This window comes from Mustela erminea, chromosome 5 (assembly GCF_009829155.1).
Source record: "Mustela erminea isolate mMusErm1 chromosome 5, mMusErm1.Pri, whole genome shotgun sequence".
NCBI classification, from domain to species: domain Eukaryota; kingdom Metazoa; phylum Chordata; class Mammalia; order Carnivora; family Mustelidae; genus Mustela; species Mustela erminea.
In genome coordinates, this window is record NC_045618.1 from 36,231,412 (window position 1) to 36,253,599 (window position 22,188).

General features: G+C 37.1%; 1 protein-coding gene across 1 annotated transcript in view; it reads left to right on the forward strand.

Annotated features, from left to right (window-relative positions):
• UNC13C (unc-13 homolog C) overlaps positions 1–22,188 on the forward strand; it is a 612,072-nt gene that overhangs the window by 294,068 nt on the left and 295,816 nt on the right. The window contains 5 exon segments of the mRNA XM_032342611.1: positions 8,507–8,676; positions 12,008–12,123; positions 14,254–14,287; positions 14,290–14,309; positions 14,312–14,418. Of these exon segments, the coding sequence (XP_032198502.1) occupies positions 8,507–8,676; positions 12,008–12,123; positions 14,254–14,287; positions 14,290–14,309; positions 14,312–14,418 (447 nt within the window).

Here is a 22,188-nt window from a genome sequence, read left to right on the forward strand (position 1 = left end):
AGTTAAGCACCTGACTTGATTTTGGCTCATGATCTCAGTGTTGTCAGATCAAGGCCCACATGGGGTTCACACATTGGACATGGAACCTGCTTGGGATTCTCTCTCTCCCTTTCTCTCTCAATTAAAAAAAAAGAAGGAAAGAAAAGCATTTATTTTAAGTATTTTAAGTACAACTGTAGCCAGCCTGAGGCACATTGGACAATACTGTTCCCTGGAAAATTTACCAAGATTCCAGGAGATGGGTTTTAAGACAATTTTACGAGTAACCACATAAACCTTTAACTCTTTAGCCACCAAACTTTAACTCTTCGCTGGCGGCTCCTCTGCTCTTCTTTCTTTCTTTTGACCTGATGGTTGCTGTCTCAACTTCTGCAAAATAGTAAGCATGCCAAGGTGAGAATGAAAGCAACACCACTGATTTTATCTTTGGCGCAGAATTCCCTTCATTGTCACTCAGATTTCCTGAAGGAAACCATTTGAAAAGCCCAGCAGCTACAATTTTCTTTTTGAAGTGGCACTTAGAAACCCTTGCTTGTTACATGTAAATTACACTTTTTTTTTTTTTTTAATATACAGAAGCAGCTGGTTCTTCTCGAACTTGTAGGGTTCCAAATTATTATATTCTCAGTCAATTTATATTGCAGGACACAAGCAGGGTGAGCCTCTTTGGGCATAGCTGTGCTCCCTTGCATCTCTGCTTACAGACTGTCTGGATTTAGTCTGAGTACATCTCCCCTGTAGTGCATTTTTGAAAGTAGCCAAACTTAATAAACATGTGGCAACATTCTAAATTTTATTCAAACCATTCACATCATAGAAAAGCTTTGCTTGGCATGTGCTCAGAGTTGCAAGGTATAACAAGCAACAGTTTGACCAGCTGTTCTGCTATTGTATTTGGCAATGAATTGGCTTTGCAGACAAAGCTTGTAAAATCTTCACTGGCTGCTCCCATCTTGTCTTCCAGTCAGTTCCAAGTATAACAATATCCTGTTATTAAAGCCCCCTTCATTGTTTCAAAGTTGCTACATTCATCAATATTCTTAGTTGCAAATGAACTAGGGTTTGTTCTAATTAGTCTCAGACAGAAAAAGATTATTTACTGTTAGGTTGCTCAAGACTTTTTGGAGAGGTCAGAGTACCTGCCTTTGAAGCCGCTGTAGAGAAACAATATCCAATTACATCACTGGGTTGTTGTTTCTCCTCCTCCTCCTCTTCCTCCTCCCTCTTCTTCTTCTTCTTCTTCTTCAGATTTTGTTTATTTATTTATTAGGCAGAGAGCACAAGCAGGAAGAGCAGTAGGCAGAGTGAGAGGGACAGGCAGGCTTCCTCCTAAGCAGGGAATCCGATGCTGAACTCGATCCCAGGACCCTGGGATCATGACCTGAGCTGAAGGCAGGCCCTTAACTGACTGAGCCCCCCCAGGCCCCCATCATAGGGTTTCTTTGGAGAAAACCACATTTCCTTCATTAATATTTTTGATCCTCAAGACTAAATACCAGAAACTTTCATCAAAATACTAAAGGCTCCACCACCACTATGGTCAAATGAGCAAATTCTCAGAATAAAACCACTGCTTCACTTGGTTTAATTTTGGGTTCAGACCTTGCTTGAATGTAGGTCAGATATCTGGGCTGTCACTACAAAGGAATCTAGGAATGAGAGTTATCTAGCTTCAGTCTTGGGAAGTTGAGGAATATAAGGAGGCCTATAGCCAAAATGGAAGGGGAGTGTTCAGAGAGGCTGAGCGTCTATATGTGATGATTCTCTACTGCTCTACCATGAACTAAATCTCCTGTGCATTTCTGTTTTTGTTTTTTTAAGATTTTATGTATTTATTTGACAGAGATCACAAGTAGGCTGAGAGGCAGGTGGGGGAGCGGGGAGCAGGTTTCCTGCTGAGCAGAGAGCCTGATGCGGGGCTCCATCCCAGGACCCTGAGATCATGACGGGAGCTGAAGGTAGAGGCTTAATCCAATGAGTTACCCAGGCGCCCTAAATCTCCTGTTTTATACGCATCGCAAAATCCTCATGTCATTTTCAGTATTCACAAGAGCAGTCCCACAATTGTCTTTACAGAGATGAAAAAATGTAAGTTTCTGACAGCTTAAACTTGAAACATAATAGCAAACATTGTTTATTTTTAAGTATTATTTACAAAAAGCTCTTTGGGAAAGATAAAGTAGGAACTGGCATGTCCTTATGAGAAAAAAACAAAAAACAAAAAAACAAAACCCAGAACCCATGTTAGCAATAGAAGATGTTAATAATAGAGAAATCTAGCTGGGGGACATATGGGGACTCTCTGTATTCTCTTTACAGCTTTTCTCTAAATATGTAATTATTCTAAATTTAAAATTTTAATTAAGAAATGAAAAAGAATCAATGAGAAATAGAGAGATATTCAAATTCCTTTCAGCAAAATCACAAGAACTAGGGCATGTCATTGATTATGTTTGTTCTGAATCCATTAATATCACATGCAGTTTATTTTGACATTAAAGAAGGAAGACTATGGTCGGTTGAATTATCTAACCAAAGACTCGACTGTGTCTGTACATTAATAGGTGCCCCCAAAATAACTATTATGTGAGTGGATGAGCAGAAGGGTTTATGGGTGAGGGAATGGTGAACTCTTGAGGTACAATAACAAAAAGTACAAACCAAATTAATGAAGAAAATAATGGAAATGTGAACAGGTATTTGGAAGGTGTGCTTCCATCTGGTACAGAGAAATTATTTCTAATAGGAATTTGAAAAGAGATATTGCAGTATTACCTCTCTATTTGATATATGCACATACAGAAACACGCAATGTGTATATATGCATATACAGTTATGAATTATGTACAAGAAAAAGTTAGAATACATGTATGTATATCTTATATATAATAATAATGTTTTATATGGATTATTATTTACTGTTTGTGGGTGTATATGCACGTGTGTGTGTGTGTGTGTGTGTGTGTGTGTGTCTTTGTGTAAAGCTAGAAATCTTTACCTTAAATTCATGACAAAAGCTTGGGCCTCAAATACTTATTCTTAAAAATGAAACAGGATATTTTGATTTTGTTAAATAATAGATGCTAGAAATATTTACCAGTCTTTGTTATCTAGAGTTTGCTATTTATTGCACCTGTTATTTGCAGGTAAAATTTTTTTACATGTCTGTCTCCCAGGATGTACATGAACTCTGATGATTTATTTTATCAAAAGGTGACAAAAAGGATTTATTTCTGTTTTTGTAATATTTTGCATTTTGAGTTGATGGCAATGATAACTATTTTGATTGATATTCTAGGCTTTCTTTCACTTTTCTAAGAATGGCACAAATGAGCTGAGAGCTGGGTTTTTTGTTTCTATGTTGATTTTTAAATTTTAGATAGCAAAGAAATTAAAATCGGAGCTATTTTTAATATAAATTTTGGGTTAATGCCAAAAATTTCTCTATCTCAATACTCTCACTACTATAACTTCAGGTATGTTATCTTTGGAATTCTGAATTAAATAGGAGACAGCTGTGCTGTCATCTATTCTAACCACAGTCCTTGGCAGGAAGTGGTTTCTTTTGCTGTAATGGATACAGTATCATTGACTAGTCATTTTTCCTTCCCTACTATTTCCACCACATTTTAATAGTAAACTAGATATCAAGATTGGAGAATTTCTCTAATATACATGGTATTTCTAGAATGACATTATTTTTCCTTCAAATATAATAAAGGGAATTTTTTGAGGTAAAACTTTGCAGATTTCTTAATGAACATTTTGTGAATGTGAAATGCATGCCAGAAACTATGTTAAGAATAGAGATATTAATAAACCTAGATCCTACCTTCAAAAATAACTTACAAAATGAGGACATTATATTAATGACTACTATAGATCAAATACTTAAGTGTCTGTCACTGTACTAGCTGCTGTAAGATATTATTTCAGTTAATTTCTATAAATATCTTTTAAGACTGGTATCATTAACCCCATTTTATAAACAGATTCATAGAGACGAAGTCAGGTAGAAGTAGTTAGTAGTTCTCAAACCCTATTAGACCTAATGACCCCTTTTATATAAAGTAATTTATGATGACTTTTTTATGCTAAAACAAAATAATATGTATTTTCATCTATCAATGTAATTTTTTAAAAAAAATGAGCATGATGTTCCAAAAGAAAAAAAAATGTTTAATATAATCTATTCTAATATGTATTTTAGCATATAAGAGTAAAATACAACTACCTTGGAATACATAATTTAGTAGTTACGTGCTTTCATATGTTGGCATATTTGTGACTATCTCAAGTACAGACTGATACAAATACTTTGATCCAGATACTTCAAGCGATTTGGACATTGGTAATATAATTCCTCAAAGTGGGAAACGGCTCTTGGTATAGTTCTGAGCAGTAACAACAAAATTTTCCTTTGATTAGTGCTTTAGACTCTAGCTGTTTTCTAAGAAATTTCTATGCCTTAAAATAAGCAAAAGAGTCAGTGTTTATATGTAAAAAAAAGTAAGTCCCAAACTGAGGTGATTTTCAATTCATTTAGCATCTTTATTAATGTCTTTGCATCATTTCAAATCATGCAAGCTGTCTAGTAGATGGTAAGGTATCCAAATCCTGGGCCTTCCCCAACCTAAGCCACTAGTGCGCCTAAATATTTATAGCAAAAAAAAACCCAAAACAAAAAACAAAAACCCAGAAATTGCCAAAATGTTCTATGTAGAAAGCTCTAGAAATAGTGGGGCTTATTTTTCACATCGCCATGTCATACGGCAAGTTTTATTCTTAAATGTGCTGTATGATCTTGCCTGTAGGTTAATGGGAGAGAGAGAACTCTGTCAATAGTTCTTAAGTACTTTTTTAAAAGATTTATTTATTTATTTGACAGAGAGCACAAGTAGGCAGAGAGGCAGGCAGAGAGAGAAGAGGAAGCAGGCTCCCCGCTGAGCAGAGAGCCCGATGTGGGGCTCGATTCCAGGACCCTGGGATCATGACCCGAGCCGAAGGCAGAGGCTTTAACCCACTGAGCCACCCAGGCACCCCAGTTCTTAAGTATTTTTTATGCCATGAATCCATTTGGCAATCTGGTGAGAACGATGGATGCTTTTCAAAATCATTTATTTGTAAATTCCTAACATAAATTACATAGAATTGAAGAGAAAATAAGTTACTTTGAAGAATACTTTCAGTACAGTAAATGATAGTTACAAATAATACAAATTTCCTAACAATGATAATGTTACATGTAAATATCTTGGTTTTATTGGTGACAAAATTTTTCAGGTACTCATAGTATAGCTGTGGTTTATTGTTTATGTTCATAATTGAAGGAAAATAAAGGTGAAATTACTTTATTATTTTTTCTTCTTTCAAGTTGTATAAATTCCAGTTAGTTAATATATCGTGTAATATTAGTTTCAGTGGTCGAAGTTGTGATTCATCACTTTTACAATGTTCAGTGCTCCTGACAAGTGCCCTCCTAAATACGCTCCCCCATCGCCCATTTAGCCCATTCCAGACTCTCCTCCCCTCCAGCAAACCTTAGTTGTTCTCTATAGTTAAGAGCTTATTTTCTCATTTGCCTCTTTCCCCCCTATATTTATCTATTTTGTTCCTTAAATTCCACATATGAATGAAATCATATAGTATTTGTCTTTCTCTGTCTGACTTATTTTGCTTAGCATGATAACTCCAGCTCAATCCCCATTGTTGAAAATTTCAGTCTTTTTTAATGGCTGAGAAATATTCCATTATATATATGTGCCACATCATCTTTATCCATTCATCAGCTGATGGACATGTGGGCTCTTTCCATAATTTGGCTGTTGTTGATAATGCTGCTGTAAGCATTGGAGTGCTGTGCTCCTTTGAATCAGCATTTTTGTATCCTTTGGGTAAATACCTAGTAGTGTAGTTGCTGGATCATCTGGTAGTCCACTCTTTTTTGTTTTTGTTTTAATTTTTTAATTCAAATTCAATTTAATTTACATATAGTGTAGTATTCGTTTCTGGGACAGAATTTAGTGAGTCATCAGTACATATAACACTCAGTGCTCATTATGTCAAGTGTCCTCCTTAATGCCCATCATCCGATTACACCATTCGCCTACCTACCTCCCCTCTAGCAACCCTCAGTTTGTTCTCTATAGTTAAAAGTGTCTTATGGTTTGCCTCCCTCCCTATTTTTTTAATCTTACTTCATTATTCATTCCCTTCCCCTATGTTCTTCTGTTTTGCTTCTTAAATTTCACGTACGAGTGAAATCACATGATATTTGTCTTTCTCTGACTTATGTTGTTTATCATAATACCCTCTAGTTCCAGCCACATCATTGCAAATGGTAAGATTTCATTCTTATTGATGGCTAAGTAATATTCCATTATCATATCTTCTTTATCCATTATCTGATGATGAATATCTAGGCTTTTTCCATCTTTTGGTTATTGTAGACCTTGCTGCTATAAACACTGGGGGGCGTGTGCCTCTTTGAATCACTATGTTTGTATCCTTTAGCTAAATACCTAGTAGTGTAATCATTGGGTCATAGGCTATTTCTGTTTTCCAGAGTGGGTGCAATTTAATTTCCCACCAACACTGTAAAAGGGTTCCCATTTCTCTACATCCTCATCAACATCTCTTGTTTCCTGATTTGTTAATTTTAGCCTTTTGACTGGTGAGAGGTGGTATCTCATTGTGGTTTTGATTCATATTTCCCTGATGTCAAGTGACACTGAGGATTTTTTCATGTGTCTTTTAGCCATTTGGATATTGTCTTTGGAGAAATGTCTATTCATGTTTTCTGCCCATCTCTTAACTGTATTTATTTTGGGGAGTGGTGTTGAGTTTGAGAAGTTCTTTATAAATTTTGGATACTAGCCCTTTATCTGATATTTCATTTGTGAATATCTTCTCCCATTCTGTGTAGGTTGCCTTTTACTTTTGTTGATTGTTTCCTTTACTGTGCAACAAGCTTTTTAGCCTAATGAAGTCTCAGTAGTTCATTTTTGCTTTTGTTTCCCTTGCCTCTGGAGACACTGTCTAACAAGAAGTTGCTATGGCTGAGGTCAAAGTAGTTGCTATCTCTGTTCTTCTCTAATTGGATGGATGGATTCCTGTCTCACATTCAGGTCTTTCATCCATTTCGAATTTATTTTTCTGTATGGTGTAAGAGAGTGGTCCAATTTAGTTCCATTCTTCTGCAAGTGCAGTTGCTGGATCGAAGATAGTTCTACTTTTAACTTCCTGAGGAACCTTCGTACTCTTTTGCAGAGTGACTGCACTAGCTTGCATTCCCACCAACAGTGTAAGAGGGTTCCCCTTTTACCACATCCTCACCAACATCTGTTGTTTCCTGGGTTGTTAATTTTAGCCATTCTGACTGGTGTGAGGTGCCAACTATATGATCATAGTTTTTATTTGTATTTCCTTGATGATGAGTGATGTTGAACATCTTTTCATGTGTCTGTTAGCCTTTTATAGGTCTTCTTTGGAAAAATGTCCATTCGTGTCTTCTGCCTATTGTTTAGCTAGATTATTTGGGGGTTTTGGGGGGTATTCAGTTTTATAAGTTCTTTATATGGTTTTGATGCTCCTTATCATTATCTGATGATGAACATCTAGGCTGACCCTATTTCATCCACTTTCTCCACTGACCCCATGTTGGAGATCCTTATGCTAGAGTAAATGCATGTGCAGAGCAAATTGGAACTCATCCTTGATCATCCTGAGTACTACAAAAAAAGAACTAGCTACTATCCTAACTAGCTACAAAAAAAAAGAAAGAAAGAAAGAAAGAAAGAACGAACAGGCGACGACCCAGTGCTTAAAGAATGATTGGTTGGCAGGTAGAGAAGCATAGGGAAGAGTATATACAGTGTATAGGGTCAGGAAACACCATAATATGTGTGGGCAATAATAACATCATACGTGTGGGTTCAACAAGAGTAGGTGGAAGAAACCTTGAAATGAAAAATGGATTCAAGTGTGCAGTTTATTCTTAAAAACAGAAGGGTTTTTCTCTAACTCTAATTGATTTAACAGTATCTTATACTTACTGGGATTTATAGTTTACTAAGTATAAGCACATAACTGTATTGTCATTTATAATCTGCGACATCCATAGAAGTAACATTAACTTTACATGGATGGTACAGGATTTTCTGAGAATGGCTGTGTTTTTCTAGAAAACCATTGCAAATAAGAAATATATCAAAGAGAAAATACACTAAATATGTTTGACCCATATTTGATTGCATCTGGTTCAGTTAAAGGAAATATGTTTGAATAGGGTATTACCCCTTAGGAACATTGCTTAACTAATGCAACATTTTTTGATGTCCCTGACACCTGTAACATCCTCTAGATGGAATGGGTCAGTGGGAAATCTCATTTCTTAGATAATCTACTACACCTTTCTGGATTAGACAGATTTAAAAGGAGTTGCTAACATCAAATGCCACTTAGAGCAGTTACCAATGGTTGTTAACGTATCCACATTTATTTTCAGTGAGTGCCATAACTCCACAGATCGAATCAAAGTCAGAGTGTGGGATGAAGATGATGACATTAAATCCAGAGTCAAGCAACATTTCAAAAAGGAGTCAGATGATTTTTTGGGACAAACAATTGTAGAAGTGAGGACCCTGAGTGGAGAGATGGATGTCTGGTACAACTTAGGTGACTATTTTTAAATTTACTTGAAAAACAGTTAAATAAAATTTGAGTCTCTGTGGCCTATGTTATATTCCCATATAAGTCAAAATAAGCAGTGTCTTTCTACAACATTCTGCTGAAATATTTATTCAAATTCAGTATTATTGTAAGATGTTGGTAAATTTGAGATGAAATGAGAAAGCCTTTCAAAAAATCAACTGGTTGTCTTCTAGGAGAAAAATATCCCATTCTTAATTTTAAACTCATAAATATAGCTTCAAAAACTTTGCTAAATGGATAGGAAACAACATATGACTTTATGCTGTTTGACTTATTTCCTTTTGGTCCCTTAATGACATTTTAGCAATAAAGGAAAAGTGTATTTTGGATATCTTTGAATGATGATATAAAAGTAGGGTTTAGTTAGCCAACCCATATAAATGTGGAGTTACGTTTACCCTGTTGATAAAAATATTGAGAATATATTTAGTTGGCATGACTTTTTAAATGAAATTTTATTACAGAACCGAGAATTAAATAAAGCTTTATTTTGACTTTTACAGTAATTGAATAATAACCTAGAATCTTCAGTGCTGATTCAATAATAGTAAAAAATATATGGATCAGCTCAGTTTCTATAAAGGACATGATCCAAAATATCTTTTTTTTTTAATGTATTTTCTTATAGTTAATACAAAATGTTCCATTAGCTTCAGGTATACAACATTGTGATTCAATTCTATATGTTACGCTATGCTCACACAAGGGTAGTACTGGCCATCACCATTCAACACTGTTACAGTATTATTGATTGTATTCCCTGTGCTGTAACTTTTATTCCCATGATTTACTCATTCCATGACTGGAAGCCTGTTTCTCCCACGCCCCTTCACCTATTTTGCCCGTTCTCCCAACCCCAGTTCACTTATATGTGGAATCTAAAAGACAAAACAAATGAATAACCAAAAACCAGAATCAGATCTATCAAAATGAAGAACAAACTGATGATTGCCAGATCCACAATTTTTTAGTCATATCATTTGAAATGTTTTAATTAAATTTTTAAGGGCTGGTTAAATCAAGGAAGTGTTTATACAGTCCCAGGATTACAAAGAGTTTCCATTTAGGATATCAGTATATTGTAGCAAATTTAAGAGTACTTTTGGCTTTTTGAAAAACACACATACTTCAAATAATGTATTATTTGACAAGGCATAGCGGTAAAGTCATAGAATTGATGAAACTCTAACACAATAATTTTAGAGAAGGAAAGATATATATCTTATATGGATACAAATGATTCAAGCTAGAATAAGAACCCAATATGAAAATACATTTTAAAGAAATCTTAAAGAAAATTGGTGCTTTGACATTACTGTTAAAATTTTTAGTTCGGTTATAGTGATCATCCTCCTGTATCTAGTTTCTATGTAAGACAACTTTCTATATGAAAACGGAGATGTTAGGTAAGAGTAAACTTCAGGCCATTAACTCGGTGTAACCAGTACTCACAAATTGTGTTACAAAGTGGTTTACCCATACATAGACAGTTTTTTCTTTTTCTTTTCTTTTTTTTTAAATATTTTTTATTTATTTATTTGAGAGACAGTGAGAGAGAGCATGAGAGGCGAGAAGGTCAGAGGGAGAAGCAGACTCCCCATGGAGCTGGGAGCCCGATGCAGGACTCGATCCCGGGACCCCGGGACCATGACCTGAGCCAAAGGCGGTTGCTTAACCAACTGAGCCACCCAGGTGCCCACACAGACTGTTTTTTCTGTAGTAAGTTAGCATGTCCTTGAATTGAGGCAGTTAGAATCCCAAACAGAAATTCCTTAAATCATTCTTTTGACAAAAGAACAATTCTTTTGATGTTCTTTGCCTCCTGTCCCATGTTTTTTGATGTGGGTAAATTCACTTTGCCAAGGAGCTTGAATGAGATCTTAGTAAAATCAGTAAATTAGTAAAAATTGGCTATTCAGCTCTTACGCTGAAATGGTCCTTCCATGAACAGGGAGGAAAATAGGATGCGGCAGGATAGGGAAATCTTGGCCTGCTCACCATCAGTTTTTGTGTTTGTGCCCTCTTTTGCTGATTTTGGGAGTTTTAGAGGGGAGAGAAGGAGGCTGTGAAGGACAGGTTTTAGATTTGTATATAATCCCTCGGTAGGTTCAATCCCCAAAAGTATCATATGTCTACTCTTTGTATCATGTTCATCACATAGAATTCATTCCGCCCTGCAGAGGAGGACTTGGCCAAAGCCCTGGGCATCTAAGCAGAACCTGTGTCCCATAGGTCTCTGGGGCTGATGGTAGTTAAACTCAAAGAACCAGTAATGTTCCCTGAGACTTTGGACAAAGGTCTGTGACAAAAAGATTCTAGCACTGGCATTTCTTTCGGCTCCAGCAGAAAATTTTAATATTTGTTGAGAATCAACTATTTCCCTGCCATTAGGAGAAACTCTCATGATCCTGGCCCTCCTCAGGGAAGAATATTCATAACACAATGATTATCAAATATTAGCAATGAAGAGTCAGCAGACATTCCACAAGACAAAGGCAGACTTCATGATTTAACCATATCTTTTATGACTATAAATACAGTTATGCTTAGAAAGAAGGTCAGTGAGTCTTTGCCACTTTCTCTGTCACTCTGCCTCCTTGTGTTTTATTTGTAAAATGGGTCAGCTTGCCTCTTTTATTTCATCTGTGAAGTACATATCAAATGTAGGTCCCCTATGTACAAACTCTAGGAATTCTGTGATTATGCTCTTCTTTTTTTCTCTTAAAGCTACAGATCAGGTCATATTGAACCCCCATACACATTATTTGACTGAATTGACTAAATATTGATTCCATCCAAATAAACAGTTAATCCAACACATTAATAAGCAAAGGCCATAGACTGTAGGTCTTTATGAATCACTAATAAAGAAAACTGTGAACAGATTTTTTTGTTAGAGCTTTGACCTACCTTTTCAGGCATAGAAAGAGAAGCAAACACTTTTACATGAAATAGTTTTCTGATTAATTATATTTTTAAGTTATCTTGCTTTTAATTGTCCAAACAATTAATTTCATTGTAGGAACTAATCAAATACACAGAAATTTGTATCAGAATGTCAGGATCTTCTGATTAAGCTTTTTGTTTGAATTATCTGTAATGTGGTTTGACAATTAGTCACACAATAGGCACATTACTTTAAATTATGTTTACCAGAATCATAATGGCTAATTAATAATCAAACCTAATCTAGAAAATTCCCTCTTTGCCATGTAAGCCTTTTAAAAGCTTTTGAAAAATTCTATGAGAAATACTGTATTTTCAAAAATGACCAGTTACTGTTTTCTTTTATCAGAGAAACGGACAGATAAGTCAGCTGTGTCTGGGGCCATTCGATTGAAAATCAATGTGGAAATAAAAGGAGAGGAGAAGGTTGCCCCATATCATATACAATATACGTGTTTACATGAGGTAAGTGAATTGAATTGCATTAATGATAAAACCTAGAAAATAGGTCTTTATGGATTATACAACAAGATATTTGTCTCTAAAGTATAAATGAATTAGGTTTGTGCAGTTGTTCCTAGAGTCCTTACCCTGTACTATGTACTATAGCATGTAATGTGCTAGGGAATCACATAGCCTATGTCTTGCTCTCTGAAGAGTGGGCACATGTCCTCCACTGAGAGTCATAACAAACGCATGAGGCAGGTATTAACAAACAAGACAGTAAGATGATGTTGACCAAGGAGGAAGAAAAATATCAAACACATTTGTTAAAATAAGTCATGACAAATATTTTGGAAGCTTTAAACATGTGATACTTTAGTAAAGCAGGAGAAGTTCCAAATATAATTATTTTTGAAAACTCTGAGTTAGTGTTCAGATTTTACTAAAGGTTTAGTTGGGAGTATTAGAAATAGAAAAATGTTGATATTGCTCAGTGGTTTTTGGTAGCCAGTGTAATAAGCAGTGATTTTCTTTTTCTAGAATGACAAAGAACTTCATACATGTTGAACCAACCTCCATCTTAATTACTGATTCCACAAGCATGTTGGGAATGAGAAGGACCAAAATGTCCTTACCACCCAAGGATAGCAGAGAATATACCCATCCTAAAAGTAGGGCTTGGTTGTCTTAGACATTAGACTACCGAATTTGAATCCAAAGGGCGGATTTCCCTCAGTGTAGATATACAAACACATAATCTGTGCTTCTACTGAATGCTTTGCATCTGAGAGCTTAGAGTTGTGCCCAGTGCCTTTCTCTGATACAAATGACTCTTGATTCATGTATCAGAAAATAAGAGGTGAAGCTGAGGAATGAACCTTTCCCCATGTTCAGAGAGGTGGAGGAAAAAAATACCTTCCTAAGGTAGAAAAAGGTAACAGAGAATCCTTGCCTTTTGCTTACAATTTTCTTAAATATATCTATGAAAATGTATATGTGGAATTATTTGCACTTCCATTTTACTAAAGAAGGAGTGGGAAACAGTATTTAAATCAATTACACCTTACACATAATGAGATGTAGGACAGTATTTAAATCAATTACACCTTACACATAATGAGATGTAGGACCCAAGCTTAATTTCCAGACCCCAATCTGGCCAGTATTATTATTCCTTTAAGAAAGGTGATTTAATCCCACCTCCTTCTCCCAAACTGGAAGGGGAGGTGAACCATGAGAGACTATGGACTCTGAAAAACAATCTGAGGGTTTTGAAGGGACGGGGGGTGGGAGGTTGGGGTACCAGGCGGTGGGTATTATAGAGGGCACGGATTGCATGGAGCACGGGGTGTGGTGCAAAAATAATGAATACTGTTATGCTGGAAATAAAAAAAAAATAAATAAATAAATAAATAAATAAATAAATAAAGGTGATTTAGTTTTTCAAATCAATAAAGAGAAATTCCTGAGCTGACAGGATGGAGAGCCAACTCTGGCCTTATAGTTTGGGCAGAGAACATTTGGGTCAGAGGAACAGCATTATTCTTTGCTTTTCAGAGTCCTTTTCTGCTAATCCAGGAACCAAAAAGAATTAAATCCAAGAAAGGAAGGATCTTTTAGTGACCCAGGTGCATCCATGTAGCAGTTGCCAAACTTATCAGAAACATGAAGAAATTGTCCATCATGATTTTTCTTTCATTACAAATTTCTCAAACATTCATTTTTAACCTCAGCTCGTAGCTCTGACTCTTATCATTTCACAAAGCTCTTTACATACTAAAAGTCTGTATTAACATAGCCCCAATTACAGTATTCTTCAGGGCCCTATAATTTACTCAGAGCCCATGAGCACAAAATATGTTCTAGCATGTAGAAATGTTTCCATGCAAAAACGTTTACTTCCTTTACGATGAATCAGTAGGGATGAAACATTGAAATGGTTGATTCTTTGTAGACCTAGGCAGAAATAAAACCAATTTGTGTAAGTAGGAGGTGAGTTAGCATAAAAATCCAATGTATTCCTATTGCTTCTATATGCTAATGAAACATTAGATGCCTTCAAAATGCAAATATAAATTACTGAGAGTTACAGTTACATAGTTGTGGCTATTCTGAGCAATTACTCAATGACTGACAACCACTTGCTTTTAGAATCTGTTCCATTACTTGACTGAAGTGAAGTCTAATGTGGAGTGAAAATCCCAGAGGTTCAAAGGGGAGGAAAGCCTGGAAGGTTTTCTTTGATGACGCTTCCCAAGAAATAGTTGATGAATTTGCCATGCGTTATGGGATTGAATCCATTTATCAAGCTATGACGTAAGTACCTCTAGAACACAGGCAATGTTCAAAAGTCTCTGCTGAAATCTAAAGAAAAAGAAAGAAAAGCATTCATCGCCTTCTAATTCAAAGAAATTTGATTGCAAGGTCATTTGCACATTTTGCATATTTGAATGTGCACTTTGGATGCCAGATCATCCCTCTCCCAGCTATAAAGCGTTTAAGGATCTGCTAATTCACTACCACCATCTTCCCAAACCTTATTTTGTTCTCAGAGGGTTCTCCATGGAGACACCGAGCCTTTACAATGCCTGGGAACTTGTACCTTCTCCACCCTACCCCAAACCTACTGAATCAGAAACTCACAAAGTGGGGCCCAGCGATCTGTGTTTTATTTCATTTTTTAAAAGATTTTATTTATTTGACAGAGATCACAAGTAGGAAGAAAGGCAGGTGAGGGGGGTGAAGCAGGCTCCCTGCTGAGCAGAGAGCCCAATGCAGGGTTCAATCCCAGGACCCTGAGATCATGACCTGAGCTGCAGGCAGAGGCTTAACCCACTGAGCCACCCAGGCGCCTGATCTGTGTTTTCATAAGCCCTCTGGATGCTTCTCATAAACACCAAAATTTGAGAACCAATGCCTTATTTGTTATCTGAGGATACTAAAGCCTGATGATTGAAGTGCATTGTCAAACTTTACAGTCTGTTAATGTCAGAGAGATACACATCTGGAGCCATAACAGTGTCTTGACCCAAACAATAAGCTGCATATTCTTTCTTCCTGTATTTATACCAGTGTCCCTAATTCAGCAAAACCAAAATTTACTGAAAATGCACATACTGCAGTAAATGTGGTTCCATGAGAGTGACCCATATAGACCTTTACTGAGGAGTTTCCATAAGGGTTTAGAACTGGGTTATCCCTTGCCTACAGTTTACCTTTTGAAACCTGGTCTAAAAGTATAAATGCATCTTGTTCAGATATATATGATATATAATGCTTAAACTCTTTATGTGCATATATTAGAAAACTGTACTTTCATTTTAAGGATGAAAATTTTCATGTCAACCAAATAGATGCCAGCCCGATAATGGGTCCTTTTGAACCATCTGAGTGATTGATGTGGATTGGACAAAGATCAATGCGCTACTTCAAAGGTTTACTGTTCTTAGCATTTAATTACCAGACATAATTCCAGAAGAGCATATGTAAGACTACACTTAAAATTTTCTTGACCAGTTGTATGGCTTTTTTAGTTGATGGAATGTTCTAAGTCTAAATAGTAAGACTTATAGATTATGGAGATGAAAAGGCACTTAGGGGCCATAGAGTTGAACATCTCTCGGGATGAGAAGCCCTGTTGCTGCGTCCATTACTGATGGCCTTCATCCCTCTGCCTGTTCACACATGGCAACAGCGCGTTCCTTTTAAGGCAACCTATTTTGTGACTGGGCAGCCATAATGGAGTCCCTTGAGCTTGTCATCCACTCTGTCCCACGTCGTTGGTTATAACTCAGGAGCAGATTTCCTGCTGAGCAGGGAACCCAGTGTGGGGCTCGATCTCAGCACCTGGAGATCATGACCTGAGGCAAAGGCAGATGCTTAACCATCTGAGACACCTAGGTGCCCCTCATAATGATATTTTTATTTATTATATGTAACTTTAAGCTTTGAGCACAGACCAAGATGGCCTTAACATTTCCCTTAACTTGATAAAACTTTAGACAGATTTGTAACTTGCCCCTAGGTTCCTGTCCTCCCTCTCACACTAGGCCCTTACAAAATCCAGAAGGCTTAAACCCAGAGGTCCCTGACTTCCCTTTTTTTTTTTTTTTTAACACCATTTACTTTAGAAAACTTACAATGGTAAATTCTTTGAATTGTAATTTTTTGAAAGCCTCTTGCCAGTTTTAACCAAGGAGTAGCTTTCTCAAGGACCCGGCAGGTATCCCTCTCAAACGCAGTCATCAAGCGGTATAGAAACCTGTCTCCCAGTCTCTGTTGGAGGGTAGGAGCCTAATTTGGTTGGGTGCCTTGATCCAAGTTGTAAATACTGTCTTGGATCATGAGTATAAGAGAAAGTTTATCTTTTTGGGGGGGGGATAATGCCAACTAGCAAACACAGGTGACTGTGATTCCCGCAACTCCAGGTCGTAAAACCTTCCATCCATTCCCCTTCCAATTCAAAAATGTCCCCGTCGGTTATTTCAGTGGAGTTGAGTTCGGACTGAGTTCTGATTTATCTTCCCTACTGCACACCCTTGAATAAAATTTTCCTGGCCTATTTCATTATGTCCGTGCAATTTTGCTTTGGCAGTACAAATTTTATATTCTCACCAGAATAAAAAATATTCCTGTTGTTTGACAGTCTAACTCCTAAAAAGTTTGGCTACCAGTATGAATATGATCTCTTCATTTACTCTTCATGGATGATCATTAGTTGTTGAAATAGTTTTTATAGAAAAATACACCTGTAACCATTTTATATCAATATGTTAATATTATAATTACCTGTGTAATCTAGTTTGAGAGATGGCAGAATGGTGTCACGGGCACTTGAGTTTTGTTCAAAGATTTACAAACGCATATCTTGAATCCATCGGCCATAAGTTTTATTACTGCCTTCTAAAAAATTCTGGGTGCATGATAGAAACTCAGTACATATTTTTAATTGAATGCATCAGAAGCAGAAACTGTTTATTCTCAACTTCCCATGGCATATTTCTTCATGACAGAAGTTCACAGTTGCCAGGGCTCCTGGATGGCTCCGTCAGTTAAGTGTCCTACTCTTGGTTTTGGCTCAGGTCAGGGTCTCTGGGTCTTGAGATCCAGCCCAGCATAGGACTCCACGCTCCGTGGGGAGTCTGTTTGGGATTCTCTCTCTCCTTCTCCCCCAACTCATGTATATTCTCTCTCAGTCTCTCTCTTTCAGATAAATAAATCTTTAAAAAGTTCCCACTTGTCAAAAGCATGCAAAATGAAACTTGAAAGATTAAGCTGGTATTGGTATCTATTTTACCTTATAAGTGTTTTAGAGCATATCATATTGATTGATAATTTATGATAATTTGGAGAAATATCAGAGTACTGACATTCTTCTGTTAGCCATTGAAATTCCTCATATCAATGAGATCATCTAGGGATATATATATATTTTTTTTACCATGTTTTCCAAGTGACACTCCTTGGAGTATCACTCCAGCTAAATTATAAATTGATTCCTAACCAATTGTTGGCCAATGAATAACAACACATTTTTTAAAAAGGAATTTATAAGTAATCAACTATATCTTCAAATTTAAATTGGTTGCCTGTTAGATCAGTAGTATTTTCCTGTTGTCTTGAAACTTGGCTTTCGGGGATCCAGAAAACCAATCAACTAACAACAGCTAAACCTAGAACTAAGTATGTCAAACTTATCTCAGAAGTATTTCCCTTAATTTTAAAAACACAAAGTTGGGGAATTCAGCTTCAAGGAAGAAACAGTCGTCCTGTCTACATAGGAAGGGCATTTACAAAATTAGGAAAGGACAAAACGGCTTAATTTTTGTGGGCTTTCCTAGATATGATTTGATCAGAAAAAAAGGTCAAAACTCAGTTTCTTTTGATATTTAAAGCCTACTTATGCTTAGCCAAATCCCCAGGTAACCTCATACTCTTCCTGTTTTTAGTAGAGATTGCCTGGTTCCTTTTTTTTTTTTTTTTTTTGCCTGGTTCCTTTTAAGCATACTCCCATTTCTTTGAAGATGGATTTGGAGCAGAAATAAAGGGGAAGTGTGTATTAAGCCAGAGAGTCTGGTTGTACATTATTACGTTTTCCTCTTGTGTATTTCTCCTCATAAGAAGGAGGCTGAATCTATTTTGCTGATAAATAATTTGAACATTAATACTGAACTTCCCAGTCCTCTAAGGTACCTCTTGCTTACTGTAAATCTCTCTCCTTTTACCACAAAACATTTTTCTATAAGGGCACAATTTATTGGCCCAATTTGTTGCATAAAAATGACTCTTTGTTTTGGGACATTCATGAGGGAGGAGAAAAAGGATTACAATTTTCCTGTTTGGACAGCTGATTGATCAAGGACCAGGAGGATTTGTTCCCACATAGTAAATCCATCTTAAAAAAAAAAAAAAAAAGTAATCTTCCAATATATGATAGCAAGAATGAAAGTCTGTTTCCTTTCCAAAGAAGCACACCATTATACATATTTTGCACCATGATGCTGGGCATGGAGTCTGTTTTCTTCATGAGAATATTGGGAGTCCTTCATGCTTTTCATCTATCAATGCAAACATAAATGCTCTTGCAAACATTCTGACAGACTTGCGATTCACCCCTCAATACATGCAGGGATTCCATGTCAGCATCAGAGATGAAATTGTCCTCTAGAGGTGATTTCTGTCCAACAAACACATTTTAACTGAGTATTTAATGAGTCTTAAATTTATTGTAAAATGAAGCCTCGGGCATCTCACAGAATCTGAGATTTCCTTAGACTATGGACATGCAACTCTACTACCAAGTGAGAAAGACATTTTGTCAGTGTTTTTCACCTTGATGTCTTTAAAAAACAACCTTGACTTTGGTACTGGCCCTCTTAATTGAATTTACATTTGAACTGGAACTATTGGGATATAGTTTATTTTAAAGGCACTGGTCTATTTTAGCTGCTTGAGCCATCAGCCTGCTTTCTAAAAAAGTGCTGCTTCATTGATGAGTGAATCACTCATTCCTGTAAGAAATATTTATTGAGGGCCTACCATGTGCCAAGAAGTTTTTTAGGCACTAAGAATACACCAGCAAACAAGAAGTCAAGATCCAGTCTCTGGTGGAGTCCCCATTCCAGAAAATACGATTCCTTTATTTGATAGACATTCTGAGCATTTAAGTATGAGGACTGACACAGGACATGGGGATACAGCAGTAAAAGATCTCTCTTGCTTCAGTGAGCGCCTAATCTAGAGCAAAGAGGAAGAAGAAATTTAATAGCAAGACCGTGTAATAGAGGTATACATGGGTCCTGTAAGAACCTAGGCATGAAGGGACCAAATCCAGGCACAGATGTGGAGAGGTGTCAGAGAAAGTTGATGGTAAACTGGGGGTCCTAGCCTTACTGACTCTTTAGCTACCCCCACCCCGCCAAACCCTACACATCTCATTGCCTTCCTGTCTCCCACCACTGCCCTCACACTCCCAACCTCTGTAGTTGAGTTCCAGCAATCCATAGGATCTGTGAAAAGTTATGATGCTTTTCGCCAGAAGAGAAGTGGATCCTGAAGTGTTTGACCCCCTCTTTAGTGACAAGTGTAAGGGCTTCTTTAGCCAGAGCGATTCCATTCGGTTAAACAATGACTTTGTTTATGCAGTAAAACTTAAACTGTCCCAACACCCCCCCATACCCTTCCCCCACCCGCCCAGGGGACTTACTTAAAAACAAGTCCCAGGTAAAGCCCAAATGTAAGGGCAGGTCAGGTCCGGTGGAGATAATGGCCCAAATGCAGGGATGAGTTGGGTCAGGTGGAGACATCCAATCAGTAAAGCGCGCATACGGTCTCCCTAGTTACCAAGGAGTGTGGGCCCCACCTTTTGGGCGCCAGTTCTGACCAAGGTGATATGCTAGTTGGAATAGCTACTATAGGGTAAATTGTAATTCAATTGGCCACCCGTGTGTGACTTAGCATGACTGTGCAGCTTTCTCTCTGTGTTACAGTCTCATTGGCCACCTGTGTGTGGCCAGGCCCAACCACATGGCCTTTGCTCTATAAAAGTCTGTAAGGCAGAAAGAGGTCGCCTCTTTGCAAGAGGCGTCCTGGCCCATCAGTTTGATTCTCAATGCTTGACGAGAAATAAAGCTTTGCTTGACTTTTGCTTTGTATCAGTCTCGCTCCTTTGATCACGGACCCATCATTGGGGGACCTTTCACAAGCATATATGCAAAAGCTGAAATGCATGCAAATTTGACTTTTAGGGAGCAAATGTGATAAAAAATGTTTTAGTATATTTCTGACATTAGAATACAGATAGTCTTTCCCTTCACCTTATATTGTTTCTCTGAAATCCCCAAAGGATCTAGAAATTACTGTTGTCTTTATGGTGCTCCCTTCCAATCATCCTGCTTGTATTTTTATTAAAAAAAAGAAAGAACGAAAGAAAGAAAGAAAAACAAAAAAGCAACAACTGATCTTTAAATCTTTTGAATTAAAGGCTTTTGGACCCCTTGAAAACCACAAAAGGATGTGACTGGGGACAATTGTCCCTGGAAAGGCATGAGTTAGATGATTATCCTTCCCTGTCCCCAGCCCCGGCCCCATCGTGATACCTACAAAACAATAACAAGTGACCTGAATCTGGATGTTTAATTTGAAATACACGTGACTTCTCAACATTTTGCCAATAATATTTGAGAATTAATGCTTGATTATGTTGTAGCAATTGCGTTAGCTAAAAACATGCCAGTAACTATCTTCCCACTGCCAGTTTAAGCATCATCATTTTGAATTTGTTACTCTAACTTTTGGCATGAAGCTGAAATTCCATTTGTTAAATTGGTTTGACACTAATGCCATTTTCTTCAAAAAGGCAAAGTCAGGGGATTTAAACATTATTGATCCATTGTTTTCAGTTGTACCCTTGTTGGGAAATGTTAGCATTTTCCAAGATCACAATAGTACTTGAGGGCTTCTTTTGTTTGAAGGTGTTCTTTTGGAAGGGGTGGTTTGCTGTAAGGTACTCTTTAGTCCTTTTAAATTGCTAATTGTACTTTAAATCCCGTTTTCCCTCTGGATCCTACAACAATGTAAGCAGCAGTGAAACTATTGAAACTACAGCCTTTAAAAGGAATTGATTTGCAAGGAGATGCTTAGAAGCAAGAAACTTCACATTGGCAATAACCACACATAAAGAAGAGACACACATAAAGTCAGAAGAATGTGCTTTGCAAATTGAAGACTATGTGGAAGTCTGTTAGCTGGTAACTACCAAGGAGCAAAGGATGCCTGCCAATGGCTCCCTTGTCCCCTGCTTTCTGGCTATCCTTATTAACCAGGGGCTCCGATAGAATCAGATGTTGATGGTGGGAGGAAGTAATGTTTATGGCTGGACACAACCAATTATCTGTGTTCAGAGATGCATAGCATGCTAAAGCTTGGAAGGATTAGATCTTTTCACTTCAAAGATGGAGAAACTGAATCTAAGAGTGAAAGAGTTACTTTTCTAAGAGCTAGGATTAGAGCGAATCATGCCTATGCCATAGTACCTAGAGCTCTAAATTAGCCACCCAGAATCCCTCTGCCCCACACACCAAAAAAGCAATTTGCTGACTGTTTTTTCAAGGTTTTCAAGAAGTGTTGGGGCGCCTGGGTGGCTCAGTGGGTTAAAGCCTCTGCCTTCAGCTCAGGTCATGATCCCAGGGGCCTGGGATTGAGCCCTGCATTGGGCTCTCTGCTCAACAGGGAACCTGCTTCCTCCTTTCTCTCTGTCTGTCTCTCTGCCTGCTTGTGATCTCTTTTGGTCAAATAAATAAATAAAATCTTAAAAAAAAAAAAGAAGTGTATTCACTAACCCTGATTAATACTTAGCCTTCTTCAAAATTTAAGTCTCTCTTTCTCTTTTTTTTTTCTTTCCATCATCTGAGAAATGTGTACTTTGATGCGTACTATTTTCTTGATTATATTGACTGCCTCATCATTTACCATTTACGATAAAAGGGAATGTGAAATGGCAAGTTCAATGTAGACTACTACTTGGTACCAAGATATACCAGCTGTGATTTACTATTATCCTCATCACAGTTTCTAGTAAAGGACAGG